General features: G+C 46.9%; 7 protein-coding genes across 9 annotated transcripts; 2 read left to right on the top strand and 5 right to left on the bottom strand.

Moving 5' to 3' along the window:
- Positions 1-224: 224 nt before the first annotated feature.
- On the bottom strand, positions 225-7163 carry H257_15797 (the record flags this gene model as incomplete). 2 transcript variants are annotated; one of them, XM_009844002.1, is made up of 11 exons in its annotated part: positions 225-648; positions 1693-2062; positions 2342-2810; positions 3411-3855; positions 4715-4858; positions 4948-5044; positions 5131-5226; positions 5315-5423; positions 5482-5647; positions 5757-5853; positions 6322-7163. In XM_009844002.1, 11 exons carry the CDS (start codon positions 7161-7163, stop codon positions 304-306), a joined length of 3180 nt encoding a protein of 1059 aa, XP_009842304.1. In that variant the 3' UTR covers positions 225-303. The 2 variants fall into 2 exon arrangements, with proteins under 2 accessions (XP_009842304.1, XP_009842305.1); XM_009844003.1 differs by lacking the exon at positions 6322-7163 and having other exon boundaries at positions 5757-5903.
- A 423-nt stretch (positions 7164-7586) lies between these two features.
- H257_15796 (hypothetical protein) lies at positions 7587-8136 on the bottom strand. Its single transcript, XM_009844001.1, has 2 exons — positions 7920-8136; positions 7587-7862 (listed from the first exon to the last, which is right to left on the bottom strand). The coding sequence occupies exons 1-2, from the start codon at positions 8088-8090 to the stop codon at positions 7776-7778; spliced, it is 258 nt and encodes an 85-aa protein (XP_009842303.1). The 5' UTR covers positions 8091-8136; the 3' UTR covers positions 7587-7775.
- Positions 8137-8716: 580 nt separating this feature from the next.
- On the bottom strand, positions 8717-9188 carry H257_15795 (hypothetical protein; the record flags this gene model as incomplete). The annotated part of the gene is made up of 2 exons (XM_009844000.1): positions 8717-8955; positions 9018-9188. The coding sequence occupies 2 exons, from the start codon at positions 9186-9188 to the stop codon at positions 8866-8868; spliced, it is 261 nt and encodes an 86-aa protein (XP_009842302.1). The 3' UTR covers positions 8717-8865.
- Positions 9189-9556: 368 nt separating this feature from the next.
- Positions 9557-10588, top strand: H257_15794. Of its 2 annotated transcripts, XM_009843998.1 has the most exons (3): positions 9557-9762; positions 9828-9925; positions 10009-10588. In XM_009843998.1, exons 1-3 carry the CDS (start codon positions 9612-9614, stop codon positions 10183-10185), a joined length of 426 nt encoding a protein of 141 aa, XP_009842300.1. In that variant the 5' UTR covers positions 9557-9611; the 3' UTR covers positions 10186-10588. The 2 variants fall into 2 exon arrangements, with proteins under 2 accessions (XP_009842300.1, XP_009842301.1); XM_009843999.1 differs by having other exon boundaries at positions 9828-10207.
- Positions 10589-10732: 144 nt separating this feature from the next.
- Positions 10733-11462, top strand: H257_15793 (hypothetical protein). The gene is made up of 3 exons (XM_009843997.1): positions 10733-10925; positions 10991-11088; positions 11138-11462. The coding sequence occupies exons 1-3, from the start codon at positions 10772-10774 to the stop codon at positions 11309-11311; spliced, it is 426 nt and encodes a 141-aa protein (XP_009842299.1). The 5' UTR covers positions 10733-10771; the 3' UTR covers positions 11312-11462.
- Positions 11463-11776: 314 nt separating this feature from the next.
- On the bottom strand, positions 11777-12940 carry H257_15792 (hypothetical protein; the record flags this gene model as incomplete). Its single annotated transcript, XM_009843996.1, has 1 exon — positions 11777-12940. The coding sequence occupies one exon, from the start codon at positions 12938-12940 to the stop codon at positions 11777-11779; it is 1164 nt and encodes a 387-aa protein (XP_009842298.1).
- A 2959-nt stretch (positions 12941-15899) lies between these two features.
- Positions 15900-16847, bottom strand: H257_15791 (hypothetical protein). Its single transcript, XM_009843995.1, has one exon. It carries the CDS (start codon positions 16820-16822, stop codon positions 15950-15952), a length of 873 nt encoding a protein of 290 aa, XP_009842297.1. The 5' UTR covers positions 16823-16847; the 3' UTR covers positions 15900-15949.
- Between the last annotated feature and the right edge of the window lie 2841 nt (positions 16848-19688).

Here is a 19688-nt window from a genome sequence, read left to right as displayed (position 1 = left end):
TAAATTATTGTTTGTGACTTAAAGAATGGTAGGAATAATATCACAAGAAATATATATATATATATATTGTGTTAAATGCAGCAAAACATTGTACGGTAAAGTCGGTGTGCGAGTCAATTTGAATACAAGAGGCTAGGCGACTGCAGCTAGGCATTGTCTTGTTTCTCTTCCGTACGTTTGAGCTCATTGGGGTATTATTTTGATCAACCACATAGTACAGTGTACTACTGTACATATCATTGATTATTTGTATGGAATTTCTGTCTACGGAACTCCGCACCCCTTGAGCCTCCATCATGTTGTTCATGTGCACGCACTCATCAGTAGTTGGATCGTATCACGATACGCGGCAAATGGCGGCAGGTCCTGGACATGCGCGAGCATCGCCGTCGTGGTTTCATTGGCTGGATTCAACACCACATCGCGAACAAGCTGGGTTGACGGGGCCTCCAACAGTCGACGGAGCATCGAGTGCTTGCGGGAGGACCCGACGGGTCCCGAAAAGCAGAAGTGCCCGATGTGATGCACTACCCACCGGTACATGGCCGCTCCTTTGTCCGCCGTCAGGTGTTGGCGCAACACGCTTTGGAGATATGCGTCCAACAGGACATCGTCCACTACATACCCTTCCAAGTCGTCGGTGACCATCTAATCATATACATTATCAGTACACGTCCGATATCTTTGTCCATCTATTAATACCATCTATTAGATATTGTCCATCTAATAAGAAGAAATCAGTATCACACGATTCCTCAATCAACAGATTATCGACATACATTCGATCGACCAATCAAACACCAAGTATTACTGAATGGGATTTTTATAATAGGGTGACCCTGGACAACTACTTGTACAAAATAGTCAAACAATCGATCGTCGGGTATTGTCGATTTTATACAAATTTGGGGATCGAATCGCGCCGACCAAACTGATCCACAATCGATCTGATTGGTTGAATTTCATTGAGAAGGTTTTGATTGGCTAATAATTTTGAGCTGATCTGAAGTAGCCAATCAAATCGATTTAATATTCCAACGAGAAACCACGCCGCAACACGAAAAAAATTCACTCGAAAGCACAATAATATGATACGTATTGTCAATTCGTTTCGAAATCGGAGTGGGGGGCTCAATCGACAGACATATCGATCAACCAATCAAAATCCAGATCAAAAAATGAACGGGCCAATCAATATTTATTGAAATATCAAATTGATTTAATAATATAATTAAATTATTATTTTCACGTCAACGATTAAACATCGAATTAGTGTGTGACTGTGTATTATTTGTATGACACTGGACACTTTTTACACATACCCAAATACAGTCAAACAATCGTTCGTCGTTGGTTTTGGCGAATCAGCACACAAATGTCCAAATTGTGGCTGAACGGACAATACATGTCATTATACAACAGCTATAGTACATGTATATACGAGATATATGGCGATTCTCCCTCCATTATCAATGCCATTTCATAAATGAGTATTATATATATATATATATATCGTTGTATGTATTCTAAACTGGAGCGGCAATGAGAAATGCATAGCCACAACTAAACATAAAGGTACAAACGAATCAACCGATCGAGTTGGCAAATCCGCACAAATGTCCAACTTTTTGGGGAAATATATCGACAACATAGCAAAGTACACGCATATACATGATATGCACAGATTCGTACTTGAAGCAAATGCAGGCACTGAAATTGGGCAATTTCGTTCCACACGGCGGAATGCGTGGCCACGGACACTTGACTCGGGTGAAAATAAAGTGTCAGAATCCAAGCCAAGCCCTTATCCCCATATGACTCGTTGCAAAACACTTGTACTAGCGACGACAGCAAGTTTGCCACTGACTGGTGTTGCACAGCAACAATGCGCTCAGTCGCATCCATCAATGAATTCCCTTGTTGTTGCTCGCGAATGTATCGCTCCAGGAGGGCGTGCAGCCCCGCGCTGCAATCGCGCCATGCATCCGCTTCCCATAGATACACATGGGCCAAATGCAGAATTTTATCAGTGGGCGATATCTCGGCAAGCAACGTCGGGTGCCTACATACGATATACCCATACAAAATGAATGGTTGAATGATTCGATATATCTCGTTCATATATATATCGTTATGAACGACATTCCGGATATGATTTTACTATCCGGATGAGTATATATTATTCGTTTGGAAACACGATCCGGTTGATACAAAATCAGTTTTGAAAAACTTCTCCAAACAACACAACTGCATACGGACAAATAAATAAAATAAATAATATTCACGAAACAAACTACACACGCAAATGCCCACAGCCAATGATATATAATAAATACACTACCTTGTTTCTACCGTCGTAAGAAACTCCACCAAGAGACGCAACACTGTCGATTCTTCCTTCGAGTCTATCGAATGCAAGCGTGATGCCAACATAAACACCCAATCCGATGGCGGCGGCAACGATGGCGCAGCAGGCGTCGACGAACTTTGCACCAGTGTATGACACGTCCAAGTTTTGGTATTCGAAGCATGGGGGTTTAGCAGCGCTTCGTAGATGGCCACCAGCGATGGATGGACGAGAACACTCCGAAGCAACTGGCGCACAGACGTATGCTGGCCTGGTTGGGTATGCTGGAGCAACTGGTACGCCGTGGCTCTCGCCCAATCTGCCACGTCATTTGCTGAAGTTGACAAAGCCACAAAGTCGACAAGAGCTGCTAGAACTGTGGCCACGTCGGCTCGAGGCATGAAGAGTGTACCACCAGTCGAAACGTATGATTGCGTAAACACCACCGTGTCCGAAATGTCGACTAATCAGTAGTCGTCATATCAATGGTGTTATTAAAAACACATAACTCGTAAGTCCATTTGCATGCAATACTCTCGTGGTTTACAGAAAAGAATATATATATATATATACGCGCAGAAAAGAATAGGTCAAACGGATAGATCGATCCTGAATATCCGAGTAGTCGGCAAACACACAATTGCGACTCGTCCAAGGGTATCAAAATGTGTGTACAAAATGTACGACGAGAATAATAAATAGAGTATGCAGTCAACAACATACCATGCAGAATATATATTTATTTATATACTCAATTTAATACGCCGATAAAAAGAAAACACTAGTCACCATACAACAATAGTACTAGGATTGCAATCTTTCATATCGAAATCATCAATGCATATATATATATATATATTGTGGATTCGTACAAATTTCAGACCCTGTCGAATCACGCTATTGGCTACTCCACATTTTGAGTGGATTTGATTGGTTCTTACAAAAAGGACAAATATATTCAACCAATCAGAACGAACTCCAGCGTGATTATTCAATATGTTGATTCGACAAACCACGCCAAGTTTGCAAGTTTATCGCGAATTCACACTATATATATATATACCTTGCAGTTTCGGGTGCGGATGGGCGGCCACAACTCGCTGGAACGCCACGATCGCTTCAATAAGGGACGGCGGGTCGCTCATCGACAGTTTCAACGTCGGCCACACGGCCACAAACGGTGTCACATCCAGCGACGGAAATGTAAACACAAGCGGGTACGTGGCAGCGAGAAATCGCAGGGCAGAGGCGCGGGGTCCCGCCGCTTGGCTGGCCTGGTGAATGAAGAAAGGAAGAAAGGCTACGGCGGCGGATTGGTCGACTAGAAACACCAGCGCGTCCCAGATGGCATCCTGCATGACGGCAGGCCACGGCTCCAGAGGTACAGAGTCCACCGACTGGGTTAAGGCTTGGGCGGCGTAACCACAAAGCAGGGGGAACAAATATGCGATACTGGGCTGGTCCAGCTTGTATGACAGACACACCCGCCAAATGCGCATCGTCAGCGTCTACAAATATTTTTTTGATAAATCATATATGGGTGATTTTGTGGATAAATAGATTTGATTGTCGATTCGAAATATTTGGAGTGGGGTGGGTAGTACTCGCTCAATCGACACCAGACAATCGATCCAGTGGCCAATCAAAACACAGAATCAAGTAGCCAATCAAAACACAGAATCAAGTGGCTAATCAAAACACAGAATCAAGTAGCCAATCAAAACACAGAATCAAGTGGCCAATCAACTACTCGCTTCGACCAATGCAACATCGAATACATTCGTGCGTGACTGAAATTAGTGTGACACTGGACGATTTGTACATACAAAAGTCAGGACAAAGAATCGATCGATTGATACAGTATGGAAAACACAAGTCCAAGTTTTGGGTAAAAGGACACTATGTCATTGTGAATATGCGTTCGAAATCTGAACTTCCCCATAGAATCCAATGAATTCGCTCATTTTTGTAATGTCCTAGCCAATCAAAGAACACACAATTGAGGTAGTTGAACCAATCAACGATCAGCATGGGTTAGCCCCATCAAAGCAAACGTCTATTTCTGAACTGGGCATACCATCCATACATTGAAGAAACTTCAAATCGGACATACATATCGATTATTTCAAATTTCAGTGAAAAAGGACAATATATATGGATTGGTTGGTGTTGACCGTCTTAATATATTGTCGAAATAAAAATCACATAAATTGAACACAAATCCAAACCAAGCCACCTATTGTTGACAAGTGTGGGGTGTTGGATTATATATACAAATAGACGTATATATATATATATATATAGATATGGTCAATAATAAAGGGATAAATAGTACACTTAGAAGCGATATTTTTATAAGCATCGTACTTGCAAAGGAAGGAGTGCCGATGGATGCCGCATCGCCAAAAATACTTTGGTTGAGGCGAGGACGTGGTGGTCCATCAGTTGCTGGGCGTGGGCTTTATCAGCTTGGCATAACCGCAAGATCCACAGCAAGGTCGTGGCTGTTGCCTATATAGTCCGTAGTAGTTGGAAGATATATATTTTTAAATATATATATAAATAACAGATATAGGTGGATCTTGTACTAGAGAGCATACCTCCAAGTTTTGAACCAACGAGTCCACCGATGCCACCGATAACAACGCATTGAGCAATGAAAACACCGCCGTGCCTTCAAGCAGCTGCGCGGCCGCCCTTTTGATAAGATGGTGACGATGTATATTTTATCACTTTCAAATATATATATATTGCATCTTCGACAGAATTGGAGCGATAAATACCGTGGCGAATGCATGGCGATGACGACTCCGATTTCAAGCAATTGGAGTCGGGCGTGTTTAGGAACCAGAGGCGCTTGCTGAGGGTCAATCAGTTGCCTATCCGACACAAGTTTATACAAACAAACAAAATATTTAAAAAATATATATATATTCCCATTTGCATCAAATATATTTCCACACGTACAGCAATCGGGATTGAAATTGAGTAAACAGCAGCGCTTGAATCGGGTCTGCAATCTCCTTGACGTCCGACACCTCATCTTCGTCAATGTACGTCACCATGTGCACTCGGCCTACCGTACACGTGTGTTAGTACCCTGCGCCTAGTATTACTACTAGTACTACTACCACCTTGAGCATCGCGCGGAGTCCACTCCACCAAGTCGACGTCAGTCATCAAGTCAAACCCAACCAAGCACGCATGCAATGCATCGATTCCTCCAGCCAGCACGGACGCATTCGATTCTTCGCACGCCGACCGCGCAACTAGCGCCGTGGCCGTCGTGGGCTCGCTCGTCTAACGATGGAGATGATGTGAGAAATACAATACTCCCTCCGTTTAGTGACATATGATAAATATATATATATATATATGCTCCCTCCATTTAGTGACATGTATACAGTACCCCAGCTCGAATGGACTTGGCTAATACACTCAACGCCATCGTGCGCTGCGAACTCACGGTGCTCCGGGCCAACATGAGCAACTCTTCCATCGTGTAGCTACAACACATGACAGTGAACTCCAAGTGTTGAAATAGGATTGGCATACAAAAATACTCCCACTTTGGTCATATATACTATATACATATATACGTATGTACTGTACGTACTCTGCTACCAAGTGCATCAATACACTATATATATATTGTCAAGTCGATAGTATCGACAGACAATCGACCGACCAATCAAAACCCAGAACACTTTCAAGCGGCCAATCAAACTGCAGCAACAATCGAACTCGTGTATGGCTTGAACTCGTGTGAATAGTCTTACCAAATGGTACATACAAAATTCAGTACAAACAATCGACCAATGGATTTACTTGGTGAAGCAGCACAAATACTCGATATTTTGGTTGAAAGCAAAATATTACCTCGAAGTATATTCTATCCAATACAACATGACACGAAAGTTGATCATATCATTCAATACTATATATATATATATATATATATATATATCTGGTACCCCGCCAACTCTGGCTCCAACCCGTGGTGAAACAGACCCGAATGGAGCGGCACCGTGTCTGCCGTAGCTTTAATCGCATGCCCTTGAAGATCCACTCGACGTTGCTCATGTTGCTGTGCAAGTTTCTCGGACACTGGGTCTTGGTTTTGTTGGTGGGATGGAGGAAGGGATTGCATCCATTCATGCTTCAAGCGCTCTTCCTTGGGGAGTTCGCTCACGGCGCGGCGCAACGATTCGTCCGTCTGCGGCGCTAGCATGGGAATGTTTTGGATAGGTAATGTTTGGAACGAAGGTGGCGGAAGGTCGGGACGAGAGGATGAACATGCGACGGCTGGTGGGGCCGCGGCGGGAAAGTTGCGGCGTTTCTTAAACATGTCGAGAATCTCGGGAGGAAGCGAAGCATGCAATTCAGCTTGCGCTTGTCGAATTTCCTCCACGGACATGTTCGCGATCGCTGCATTGTTGTCGTCCTGGATATCGTTGGGAATGGGAGACGACGACGACTTCGACGATGGTTCACGACGGGCGGTGGACGGGACAGGAGAAGATGACTCCGAGCGAGCAGCTTGTTGATTGCGACGACGTCCAAAGAGACTCGTCTTCTTCGCAGAAGGAAACCCTCCGTCCGTGGGTGGAAGGGTCGACATGGGCATCGTTTTGACCGGCGTCGAGCGTTCCATCACCTGTGCGCGCATAATAGTCGGTGGAAGCGGCGCCGCTTGCGACGGAGATGGCGACACCTTTGGCTTTGCCGTATGTAGTTTGGCCGAGGAAGCTTTGCCGCTTTGCATGAACTGTTCTTGCTCATGCAAGAGCTTCGCGAGTTCTGCATCCATGTCCATGTTGGTTCAACGCAAATACTGTATGAAAGTCGTCGATGAATGGAGTTGAGTTATCCGGACATTCAGTGTTTATGCGGACTCGATGATGATGCAGTGTCGCCAAGGCGGCGGCGTCGACACGACCTGGAGCTGTGGGAGAAGAAGCAACAGTCCACACAGATGCATGCAAGCATAGCATGGACCGCCAACGTAGTGCAGTCCATGATAAGTCTGCTCGGCTGACGGCTTCTACTTTATCAGCTTCCACATAGCTGTGCATGTTTTTGCAAGTTCTGCTGCCGCCGATTGCGCATGCATGCCCATATAAGAGCTCGACAAAGGAATGATGCCTACAGTAGTCTAGGTAGTCACGGAAGTTGGTACAAGATCAAGGTCGAACGCGGTTTCACAGGCAGAAATGTACGACCCAAGCTCCATCTGGACCATAGTCTTGAACGACGCTCGTCCAGTGGATTGAAGAAACCGGTACATGTGTCGGCAATAACCAAAGTGATCGATAAAGATCTATATTCGTGTACATAGTGGAAATAAGCACCACTTCGGATGCGCGAGTTCAAATGTTCGTCTCGGCTTGCTGCGAGCAGTCCAACGTGGCCCACTTGGCAAAAAGACTTACGCAGCCAAGTGGGGAAAGCACTGTTCGAGAGCGAACCCCTTGTCCTGATGCTTGCTTACCCAGTGGTCGTTGAGTTGATTGCGCTTCACATTTAACATCACATTAGATCTTTCATTGAATGACATCAAGACACGACGTACCCCAACGTTCACCATGAACGTCATCATGCAGATTTTGCACTTGACGGCCGTGCGGTCCGCTTCCATCTTGGCGCGCATCTCAGGAGCGTTCTTTAGCTTAGCGTCCTTGGCCTTCTTCGCGTTGTTGCGTTCACGCGCCGTCGCACTCTTCTGCCCGTTGCCACCTCCCATGGTCACTCGCCGAGAATTCGAAAATGGCCTGCCGCACTGCTATCACCGACTTGTTCCATTAAAATTCTGAACACATTTCATTCGCCAAAAATAGTGTGAAAATATCGTGAAAAAACCTTGAATAATATGTACTACGTAGTATAAATCATATAGTTGATGTATCGAAAGTGAAAGGGATTTTCATTTGTCAATAAATAAAGTAAGAGTAAATTTCAATGTGGACTTATGATTGGTAGGGTCCTTTTACCCAAAATTTGGACTTTTGTGCTGATTTGATCGATGCTTTGTCCTGACTTTTGTAAATAAAGATCGTCCAGTCTCACACTAATATCAGTAATACACTAATTCGATGTTGAATTGGTCGAAGAGTGGATTTGATTGGCTACTTGTTTAGTATTCTGGGTTTTGATTGGTCGATCGATTGCCTAGCTTTGATTGAGTGAGCACCCCACTCCAATTTCGAATCTACTTAACAATAGCACGATCGTGCAGCCGATCCCACGGCACGACGCTCCACTTATATACACCTGAATACTCTCTATCTCCATCAGGCATTCCTCACTCGAGAAGGGGTATCAGGTACAGTCTTCTGGCTTTCTCACAACAGACACCCACGTACTACCGTAAGTAGTTTAATAGTCGAGCACACAAGAATGATCCATCCGGAACTATTTTTTCACTGTTAAATAGCACTGTTGGAAATGCAATGGCAAATGGTCTCGTTGACAGCAGCACTCCAACCAACGTGACAATGCTGGTTTGAATCTCAGCCCAATTACGCCGCCGCCAGGTTGGGGAAGGCTTGTTCGAGGGTGAACCCCTTGTCTTGGTGTTTGCTCACCCAGTGGTCGTTCAATTGGTTGCGCTACAATGCAGGCATCACAATTGTGTTCGATATCCCACCAGACAAGGCATAAGTCGACGTACCCCCACGTTGATCATGAACGTCATCATGCAGATCTTGCACTTCACCGCCGTGCGGTCGGCTTCCATCTTGGCACGGATTTCAGGGGCGTTCTTGGCTTTGGCATCCTTGGCCTTCTTCGCGTTGTTGCGGTCACGCGCCGCCGCACTCTTTTGTCCGTTACCGCCTCCCATGTCTGCTTGTCGTTGTCGAGAATTCGGAACTGGGCGAAATATTGGATTACTTTGAGCACCCCAACACCATTCGTCTGCGCCATGACACAACGTGGGAGAGGATATCCGGACGCATCCTCTGCAATTTATTTTTTAAGCTTGATTATATTATGAGTATTAAAATTGAAACACTAAATATATCCGGATATTTGAGTGTTTCGAACAGGCAGGTCAACATTGTTTAAAACAGTGTGATTAAAACGACCATATTGTTTAAACTATATGCGTTTTTCACTGGAACATCCCCGAAAAGTTGTTTAAACGTCCGATGAAATCGTTTAAACAAAAAACGTCCGAACCAGCAGTTCCACCGAAATCCAAGGAAGATCCTCGAACTGTCAAACTCTCAGACCTGCACCCTTCGACGCAAGTCACTCGTCCGTCATGCTTGCGACCTTGTCCCGCCGATTGTCGCGCGTTCCCCGCGTTCGCTTGTCACCATGCTACCGCCAGATGTCTACCTCTTTTGAAAAGGACGAAGATGGCATTGTCAACATCGACACCCAGGCCGATTGGGACACTATTCTCGCCACGGGTATGACAACGACCTTCTCCGTCCGTAGACTCGTACCAGCGCAATGTAACTAAGCGATGATTTAGGCAAGCCAATTGTGGCCGACTTTTGGGCACCGTGGTGCGGCAAATGCACCCAGATCTCGGGCTTTGTGAACAATCTCGCGGAAGATTTCCCCGACGTGGTTGGTACCTTCCCATGTTGCTACGTCCCATCATTCAGTAGTGTTGAGAGACGATATGTCATTGGGCTTCTTGTGGTACTTAGACGTTTGTGAAGCTGAATGCCGGCGAAGAAGGTGTGGGGCCGATCAAAGCCGCGTACAACGTGGAAGTGCTGCCTGCGTTCCTGTTCTTTAAAGACGGCGAGCAAGTCCACACGCCCGTGTTTGGGTACAAGAAGAAACCGCTCAAGGAGAAGGTCCAGTTGTTAGCAGCACCGTAATAATCAACTTTTCATCCACATATATTCCACGGCCGAGGACTACAAACGAAGGGAAAACTTGCTTTGAACATAAAGACTACCCCAGCACGACACCGGATATTGGGATAGTGACCGACTGCACTCGACGATTCCTGCAGCTCCTAGCATATGCATCTTAGGTATGCGACAGCGTTTTCACTTCAACCCGAGCCGCCGCCGCTACCTTTGACGGCCACTGCAGTAGAAACATGAGTCATGCATTGCCAAGCGCGTTTGTTGTCTTGAAGTCCATGGGAGGTGTCGACATCGCGGGAAACGTACTGTGAAAATGCCGACGTTCGCTCACCTGTTGGCGTAAGATGCAAGTTCGCTCACCCTTTGTCGCAAGATGCAGGCTGTTGATGCATGTGGCGTTCGTTGTCCAGCTACAGTAGCAGTACATGGGGCCAGAGAAACACATTCCATGTTACATTATTCAATAGAGACATAGAAAGATTTAGTATAAATATTCATTCTATTTTGTAAGAGATTTACTCAATTTCAAATGGTTTTATTGCTGTGTGTGATAAAACCACGATGCCCGCCGTGGTTTTATCACATTGAAAACATGTTGGCTCGGATTGCTCCTCGATGCATGCAGCGATGGCCATCGGCGGTGGTGGCGTCCATGAAGCCTCGCAGCTTTTCAGCCTTTGAGAAAGACGAAGATGGGATGGTGAACATCAACTCCAAGCAACACTGGGATGCCCTGGTCGCCACAGGTACGCTGTACACACACCTCTGGATCATATACGTTCATCGACGGTTCACGTGCGAGGATTTGTAGGAAACCCAATCGTGGCGGACTTTTGGGCTCCGTGGTGTGGGAAGTGCCGCCAAATCCAAGGTTTCGTGGAAACTTTGGCCGAAGATCACCCGCATGTGGTAAGATGACGACGATCGTAGTCGGGTGTCTAACCTGGTGCTCCATCAGACATTTGTACGAATGAACACGGGCGATGAAGGTGTGGAACCGATCAAAGCCGCGCTGAACGTGACGGTGCTGCCTTCCTTTCGCTTTTTCAACGGCGGAGAGGAAGTCGGCGCGCCTGTCACCGGCTACAAGAAGGACCAGCTCGAAGACCAAGTCACCAAACTCGCATTGTAACATAACTTCCGTCGAATAGTGCACAGCTTATCCGAGACGTTCGCTTCGTTCTCGTAGTTACAATACCTTTTTCCATGGGCAATTATCATGGTAGTGGAACAATCCGACCAGCCAGAAACGAACAACAGCTAAAGTGAGAAGCTTAGATCCGCGATCTTGTACGGCCGCGCTTGCGCAGACGGCCTCCCGGGCGCTCGGGGCCAACATAAGGCTTGGTCATCACTTCTTTACAGTTAGGTTTCATCCCACAACTTCATTCAATTTCATCCCATGTCATCCCAATCATTCACATGTCATCCACGCTTTGATTCAACAATTATATTATATTAACGATAGTATCCAAGGTTGGTATGAATATTAAATGCTGTCCCGTACTTAAGTACTATTTTAATACTATTAATAGTATTAGTAAATTAGTACGAAGTACTATTTTAATAGTATTCATAATAAATAGATATAGTATTATTACGTGGCCAGCACCAAGTTGTGCGCGTGAATGTACGCGACAGTCGTAGCGTCATGTCCTCGCAACGACGCCAGCTCGAGCACGTGAACCGATGCCCCATACCACGCACTAGTACTACTACTACTAGTACTACTAGCAGGTTCAGTGTTAAGGCGATGGAGGTACGCAACGACGTCGACGTGGCCATGGAGCACAGCCCACTCCATAGCATTCAGCTCCATCGCCACCGCTTCGCCATGTTCACGACTTGCACGTCCAAGTGCATTGTCACCGTTGTTGTCACCGGTAGTATTGTCATCGGTTACCGGGAGCACAAGTCGACGGGCGCGACGGTTATGGTTGGTCAAGGTCAGCCATTCGTGGCGGTAGCCACTGGTCAACGGCACGAGTTGCGACGACGCATCGACGGAAGGGGCTGAGACGGTCACGGGGAAGGCAACGAGTTGCGCGGAACTAGTAGTACTAGTAGCAGTACTAGCCACCCCACAATTACGATGGGTTTGCAGGTACGCCACGACATCGACGTGGCCATGGGCGGCCGCGAAATGCAGCGCATGGCGCGTGAACCCCTCGGGTCGGTGGGTGTGTAGAAAAGCCACCACTTCCAAATGTCCCCCCGCGGCCGCAAAGTCGATCGCGTCGGTGGAGCACCCTTCAAAGCGGTGGGTGTGTAGAAACGTCACCACATCCAAATGTCCTCCCGCCGCCGCCAAGTCCATGGCGTTGCGTGTGCATCCGTGGCGGAAGTGGTCGTGCATGAATTGCACACATTCGACGTACCCCGCCTTCGCGAACAGGTCCATGAGGGTGCGAGAGAGTACGAGGGGATGAGCGTGGTGTAGCTCGGACACGAGGTACAACCGGTCCACAGGATGGTCGCTCGGCAGCGCATACACGATAAAGTGTGCTTTCGCATACGGTCCTGTCTGCCGCTGCCACCTACACAGCAGGTACCGAACCATACGGCACATTCCCGGCTGGAAGACTGTCATTTGGCGTAGCAGGTCGACGTTGAGCAGTACCGACAGCACCTTGTGCGTTTTCCGGAACGTCGAGGTCTGTCGAGGAAGGCGATGGTATCGCCACGGTTCCGTCATCCAAGCCGGCACCGACGAAGTAGATGTACGCACGTCGTCGTCTTCGATAGACGTGCAGGCACCCATGTTGCGTTTTGACCTATGAGATATAGCCAAAAAGTTGCTACTGGTATATGTACCGGTATCTTCGCAACGACGACGATGAAAGGATATGCTGGACTACAAATAACGATTGTTACTTGTAGAACCCCAGTACAAAGTACTTGTATACTGAGCAATGTATGACGACAGTGTTACTTGTACACCCGACGACAAGAACGTTGAAGGTGAGTGTAACGACGGCGACGACACACGAAGAAGTGAAACGTGCACATCCAGCAATCCAGGCGAGAAAAGGACAGGCATTAACGATGTAGGTACTAGTATACGGTATGCTCTGCACGTTTAGTACAGTGTAGTGGTAGTTATTGAGTAGTACTCCAGTTAAGTTTAACGTAAGTTAGTTAATGGAACGAGGACTGAAGGGGGGGCTTGGCTACATACCATTGCAATAACTGCGTACTTTTTGGTGCTTTTGTTCACGTGTGGTACACAACGTGTTTTACTACGTACTGGTAGATACTACTGTACTGTACTCCAAGCAGCAAAACTGTATACCACCCATCTAGACAGGAGGACCAACAGAAAAATAACTCTATAAACCAGTACCCTTGTATAAATTATATTCAACCTGTTGTAACCGCTTACCCTAAACACTAAATTTCAATGCTCAAACACATACATACTTTAAGATAAACAAAGTTATCCTAAATTGGTTATCAAAATGTGAGTGCAAATGCTTAGAAAGTAACAAATTTACCTGTGATGTTCTTCGTCTAAACTGATAATTTGATTATGAACTGTAAGCGGCACTATTCAAAACTCAAATATCGGACTCAAAAGTTATGTCCATTCTACTCCGACGCCCAGTTATCTTAAATTGGTTTTTTACGTTATTACTGTAAGTTACCGGTATCATTACCGGTGTATTGAAATCTAAAACCAAGTGAAATGTTAAGATCCCTTGGTAGCAAGACTGCAGTTTTTGGCTAGACAGGCGGCAACAATATATTCACTGCAAGGAAGTTGTTCCCATGCAATCCAGGGCAGCTCCAGAGCCAGCGAGAAGACCAGGGCGGGCCCACAAGCTCAACCTTCACGTGTGGTATCTGTAGCTGCGCGGGAACTTGTTGACTGTCTCTTTTAGCATAAATGTGTCTGATTCGTCAAGTTTCGATTGTGCGTGCGTTGGAGGACTTTGACCTCCCAAGCACTTTACTCTAGCATTCGATCTACAGTAACGTTACCCACCAGGGGCGTCGAAAGCTCCTGGTTAAGGGTACCAAATATGACTACTTACGCAGGGAGCTCATGGAAATTGCAAATGAAACACGCAAATGGTGGCGCCATACAGTATGTATTACACTGCACTCAGCTTGGAATAATCGAGTGCGACCACTCGCACGCCAAAGAGCAACGCGTAAACTTGCACCGCGTAACAACTGTATCTCTTTGGCTTCGATTTACAATGTTAATCTCATCTTCACGACCGTGTGAGATACAGTACTGTAGCTTGTGAACGATAAGAATTGTTTACAGTGTACCAGGTTCTTGCCTCGACGATCGATGGTGCATTCTTGTGTCATTCCGAGCCTTCAATGAAACGAATGGTTTGAAATCGACCACGCAGTCGGGACTACATACAGTACGGTACGGTACATACGTGGTAATGTACACTTTACGTGCTTGCTCTACGTGTTGCACCGCAGTTGACCGCCCCACCAACGAGACGACCAGAATATTATCAACATTGAAACCCCCTAATAGTCAAGTATACTATTAATACTGTAACTTTACCTTCGGTGTTGGGAGCTCCTACACTTCAATCAGGACAAGGCGCCCCCACGGGGATGTCCGTTGAACATTTACCGCGGGGGAATTATGAAGAGGATTTAGTGCAATGGCGAGGCGGAGTCACATTCTCGTGCACATAGGACTAGGGAATCACAGGACGAGATCGCATGTGTATCAAGGCAAAGTATTCGAACATCGTCGAACATACATGGATGCCAGTACGACGTCGGGGGGGCGAGGAGAAGGGGCCTTGGTGGCCGATTGTTCCTCTCGTGGGTACGCCGGGGGGACAACTCTTGTAACATCCCATTGCTTTGTAAAGTTGCTGGGGCTTCGATGGTCGTACTGTAGGAACGTCGCTGGTTGGTGATGCGAATAGATGGCTGTGTTCGATGTATTTAGTAGGGCTGATGAGAGATCGAAATCCACCCTTTGCACAGGGGCGACCTATCGACCGCAGACAAAGGTGTTTCGCTTTTGGCGCCGTCAACCGGGACTCAACATTTATTGACGTGTACTGAATATTAAGACTAACGTTAGGTTCATAATCGGTCGGGGGGGTTACGTTGCTGGAGAAAATAATTCACCTAGAGCACACTCAGCGAAATGTGATGCCGACAAGGGGGAACTAGGGGGCTCTACCGTACGGCCGTGTGTGTTGATGGATTCTACGTTATATAATGGGCCATAATAATGTGGATCAATATTACTATTGAGTCAATTATGCGGTGCGAACGCTCAACGATCACAATGCCATAGTGCTGCAAGCTCAAGAAATGTACACAGGCATGTGTAACAACGTCGTTCAATCTCTCGTGAAAACACTATGTAGGCGGAAATGCTACATGGACATCAAATTGAGCGGCCAATAGATGCAGATACCACCAGTATTGTTTGTTTTCACGCCCGTATAATATATATATATATATATATATATATATTATTACTACGTAGTATTTGCTTGTAATGACCATAAACTCTCTAATTTTAGAGTTTTCGGATGTGACCTCTTTCTTAGACTTCGAATACAATGTAGCAAATAAACGTTCACGTTCGAGCGACTTTATGATCAAATGTCGCTCCAACAGTCAGGAAAGTCGCACAACGCTCTCGTGGACTCTACACTCTCAAATATTACATCATTTCAGCATATCAACGCTAGAATGATGATACCCCACGTTTGGAAAATCTAGTCGGTCCATGGATTTGTCGTATGTTGTTTGAATGTTTATGATTGGTTGTCTAGTAAAGGGGGATGGTACAGCACACACGAACAGAGTCCCCAATGCGTAGCAACTTAGGGCATTGTCTGTTGTCGAGCGTAGTCCACATCGTGGGCGCCCCCGTGGAAACGCACGGGCCCTTGTAGCCGGGGCACATCCGGGTCAAGATGGCGCGGGACGAGTCGCCGCGCTTGATTTCAGTCTCGGGGCATCCGGCTCCGTAATATGACGTGGGGGCTGGCGTCGTGGGGTCGGTGGCAACGCCGTCGTCGGTTTCGAAGTCGTCGGCGGCTGACGATTCCGACGAGGGCTGCTCCGCTGCAGTCGTCGTGGGGGTGGTCACGTCGTCCGTCGCGGAGCTGTTGGTGGCGTTGGTGGCGCCATGATTTACGCGGCGGCTAGAGTGCGTAACTGCATCTGACACCACCACTGGGACATGAGGGAGGTAGGTGCCAACATATGCCCGTACACGGCCGACGTACGCAGCCAAGTCGTGCCACGACTGACCATGATCAAGCAATCCTTCGTTGGACACATGGATCCCAGCCACGGACACCATGAGGTGGGGCGCCACCGCTTGCAGCGCGGCGAACTCGAGCTCCTCGACGGCGCTCGTTTCCTTCAAACCAAGCCAGACACGAGACGTGCTATCGTCAGCGATAGCATGGAGGAGCTGTGGGACGCAGCCACTCGCCATCGAGTTCAGTCGCACTAAACCGATGACGTCGACCTCCCGACGAAGCACCGCCTCGTGTTTGCACACGCCAAGCTTGTCCCGCGGATCGTACACTACGCCATACGAACTCTGAGATGGTTCGTCAGGATATGCTGCAGCTGTTGCGACGCCCAAGACTGCCACGATGGCAGCAACGAGTGCAGCTGCTACCTTCATTGACAAGGTGGAGCTTCAAGTGTGGAGAATCGATTTGTGATCATGTGCGTTCGTGTACAGTAAGTACGTAAGTACTGTGTACCCACCCATCTGTCGGTACTGAAGGCAAGGTCACTTGACACGACATACTGAATATCTAAATATATGATTCAAGGAGTAATTTATATACACAGGTTACATAGAAAAGATACTACTATTAATAGTATACACAAGTATAAGGAATGCGAATTGGTGCATGTTTTAAAAATACAATATATATTATTATAAAGGTTGTCAAATTGCTCTCAGTTTTGTGTTCGTACTGTAGTATTAATAGTAAGTGTGTACTGTACGGTAGCCAATCGGTATGGTAGTATTAATACAGTGGCTAACTGTAAACGAAACCGGGGCAAACTCGATAATTTTTCAGATCCTATATTATCAAAAGTCAAGGTGTTTTCAAAATTTCAAATCAAACTCCATCATAGAATATTGACACAAGCATGCACGTAATCCTAACGCTACCGTGTACTACACGTGTAGCACATCCATGTGGACGACTCCTCGATGAATTTATATTGTATTGACGAGGTGGACGAATAAGATGTGTCATCTCCTAATAATATTGCTTATATATTACTACTAGAACCACCAAAGTCGAATACTTTGATGGTCGCCTATTTTTAACTGTCTGGATCAAACTGATTTCGACGGAAACTCGACGATTCTCATACTGTAGCTCTCAGTTATTGCAAACTTTCAGAAAAAGAGTCCCCAGAACCACATTTTTAGTTATTTGGGCAAAATATTGAATTCACCAAATTTTGGATCCAGACAGCATTGTTTTACTTTTACTTTTTGCCGATTAGTTAGAAATCGCCAAAATATCGAAGACTTTGCCATATTTTGGACATCCAAACTCATCCGGGAACTTCGAAAACTATTACTGACATTGCCGCATAAAAATATTATAGTACAAGAGGTGTCTGACTCGAATAACCGTCCGATCCCAATTACGCTATACGGTATCTACGGTGTATTTTTCACTCGGGAGAATTATATCACCGTTAACGTGCATCCATTCGCGCTGGACCGGGTGAATTGCAGTAGGGTCAAGGTCAATGGTCCAATTATGCAACACTAGCGTTTCTTCGATAACAAGAGCCATTTGTTGAGGAGAATGAACTCCCACGGCTTTTTGAACAATCGAATCTTGTTCTTCCACAACAACAATCGGTGCGGGAGTGCTGAAAATTCTAGTATGCCTCTGCCTCACACATGTTGGATATGATTGGCAACGATGTTAACACGTGGGACAGTAGCGTGTAGCCAGCGTCATCAACAATATCCATTTCTGCCGCCACTGGCTTTGATTAATGATGGCCACACAGATTCGCCGTCGGCGACATAGTCATTAATTGGTGCGGCTGGGGTTGAACGCCCATCGAGCAAAAGCAAACGAGGTTCTATGGTAGCGACCGAGCAAACTAAAGGAATGAAGTTCATTTGAATATGTGCGTCGGCTACATTGAATGGCTCCACGAAAAGTACAGATCTCACGGATTGGTAGTCCAGTCTGCTCCGTGATAACTGCATATGATTGGCCGGTTCTTGGACAATCAAGAACTGTACGACCCTCGAGATTAATGACCAATAAGTTGTTAATTCCCATAAGTCGCTCCAAACAGTCAGAACACCCTGTTCTGTCATGAACATCACCACTGCCCTGAAGCCTCAGGTAGCAGCATTGGCTGCAGCTAGTAGGATGTTTTTGTGCCTTTTAGAGGTTTTTTCTCAGATAGTAGATAGCCAGCCATATCCACGGTACATCATTAGGATGCCGTGTCCTGATTGGCTAGCCATTAGCTAGTCCGTCTAGCCTTTAGAGCCAGTTGTTCTCATTGGTAGCTAAGCTAATTCACTTTCCGTTTCACCCGCAACCACCCAGTGTTCCCCCTGGCTTTTGCACCTTTCCACTGGTTATGAGCTCCACCGCATCCTCTGCTGCGGCTACCCGCCCAACCTTCTCTGTCGTCCACCACCTGCGTGGACTTGACATTTTTGACGAGTGGCACTTTGAGTTGACCACGATCGTCCTCCATGGAGAAAAGGCCTGACCACTCAGGCGACGCAATGCACTGGCGTCGAAGCCAAGTGGTCCATCAAGGGCCTGACGCGTGCATTTCGCGTCCTCAATGGCGACACCAAGAAATTGACACCAAGAAATTGCGTCGGCACATCGACGACGCAGTCCTTCGACCGTCATCTGAGCCACCACTCTCGCCACCAGTCCTGGATGACGTGGCGCCCTAGCTCATCGATCCCATCATGGAATACCTGGCCGAACATCGTTCAGCCAAGTTCCTCGAAGCTCGCGCGGCCAAAGCCGCGCTAGAGCACCTCCTGAAATCCGAACACGCGGATGTCGAACGATCCATCTCGTTGGTCTACGCGTCGCTGTCGGAGGCACTGCGCCGCGACGCCGCGGCCGCAAACCTCGGTCAATGCGCTCACTGCATCATCGAGTGGCTCCGCGGCAAGTTCTGCAGCGAAGAGCAGAAGTTTGCGTCCGCAGTGGACGTCTACACCAAGTTCCACGGCTTCAAGTTCGAGCGATATTGCTCGCTTGACAGCAGCCTGGCCACTTTCGACAAGCTTCGAAAGGCCGTCGAAAAACGCGAGAGCAGGACTCTCAGCGACAGCCACCTTACGTCGTCCGGCAGCTCAGTCAGTTCTTAACGAACCCCGGCCCAGCCCATTGGCAGGCAGCCAAGCGAGCACTTCGCTATATTCGAGGCACGATCGACTACGGTCTCGTCTTGGGTGGTGAACACAATGTCACCATTCCGCTGCACGGATTTACTGACAGTGACTACGCTAATTGCGT

Source organism: Aphanomyces astaci, assembly GCF_000520075.1.
Source record: "Aphanomyces astaci strain APO3 unplaced genomic scaffold supercont1.75, whole genome shotgun sequence".
NCBI lineage: Eukaryota > Oomycota > Saprolegniomycetes > Saprolegniales > Verrucalvaceae > Aphanomyces > Aphanomyces astaci.
The sequence above is the reverse complement of the archived record's forward strand: the minus strand, read 5'-3'. Positions and strand labels throughout refer to the sequence as shown.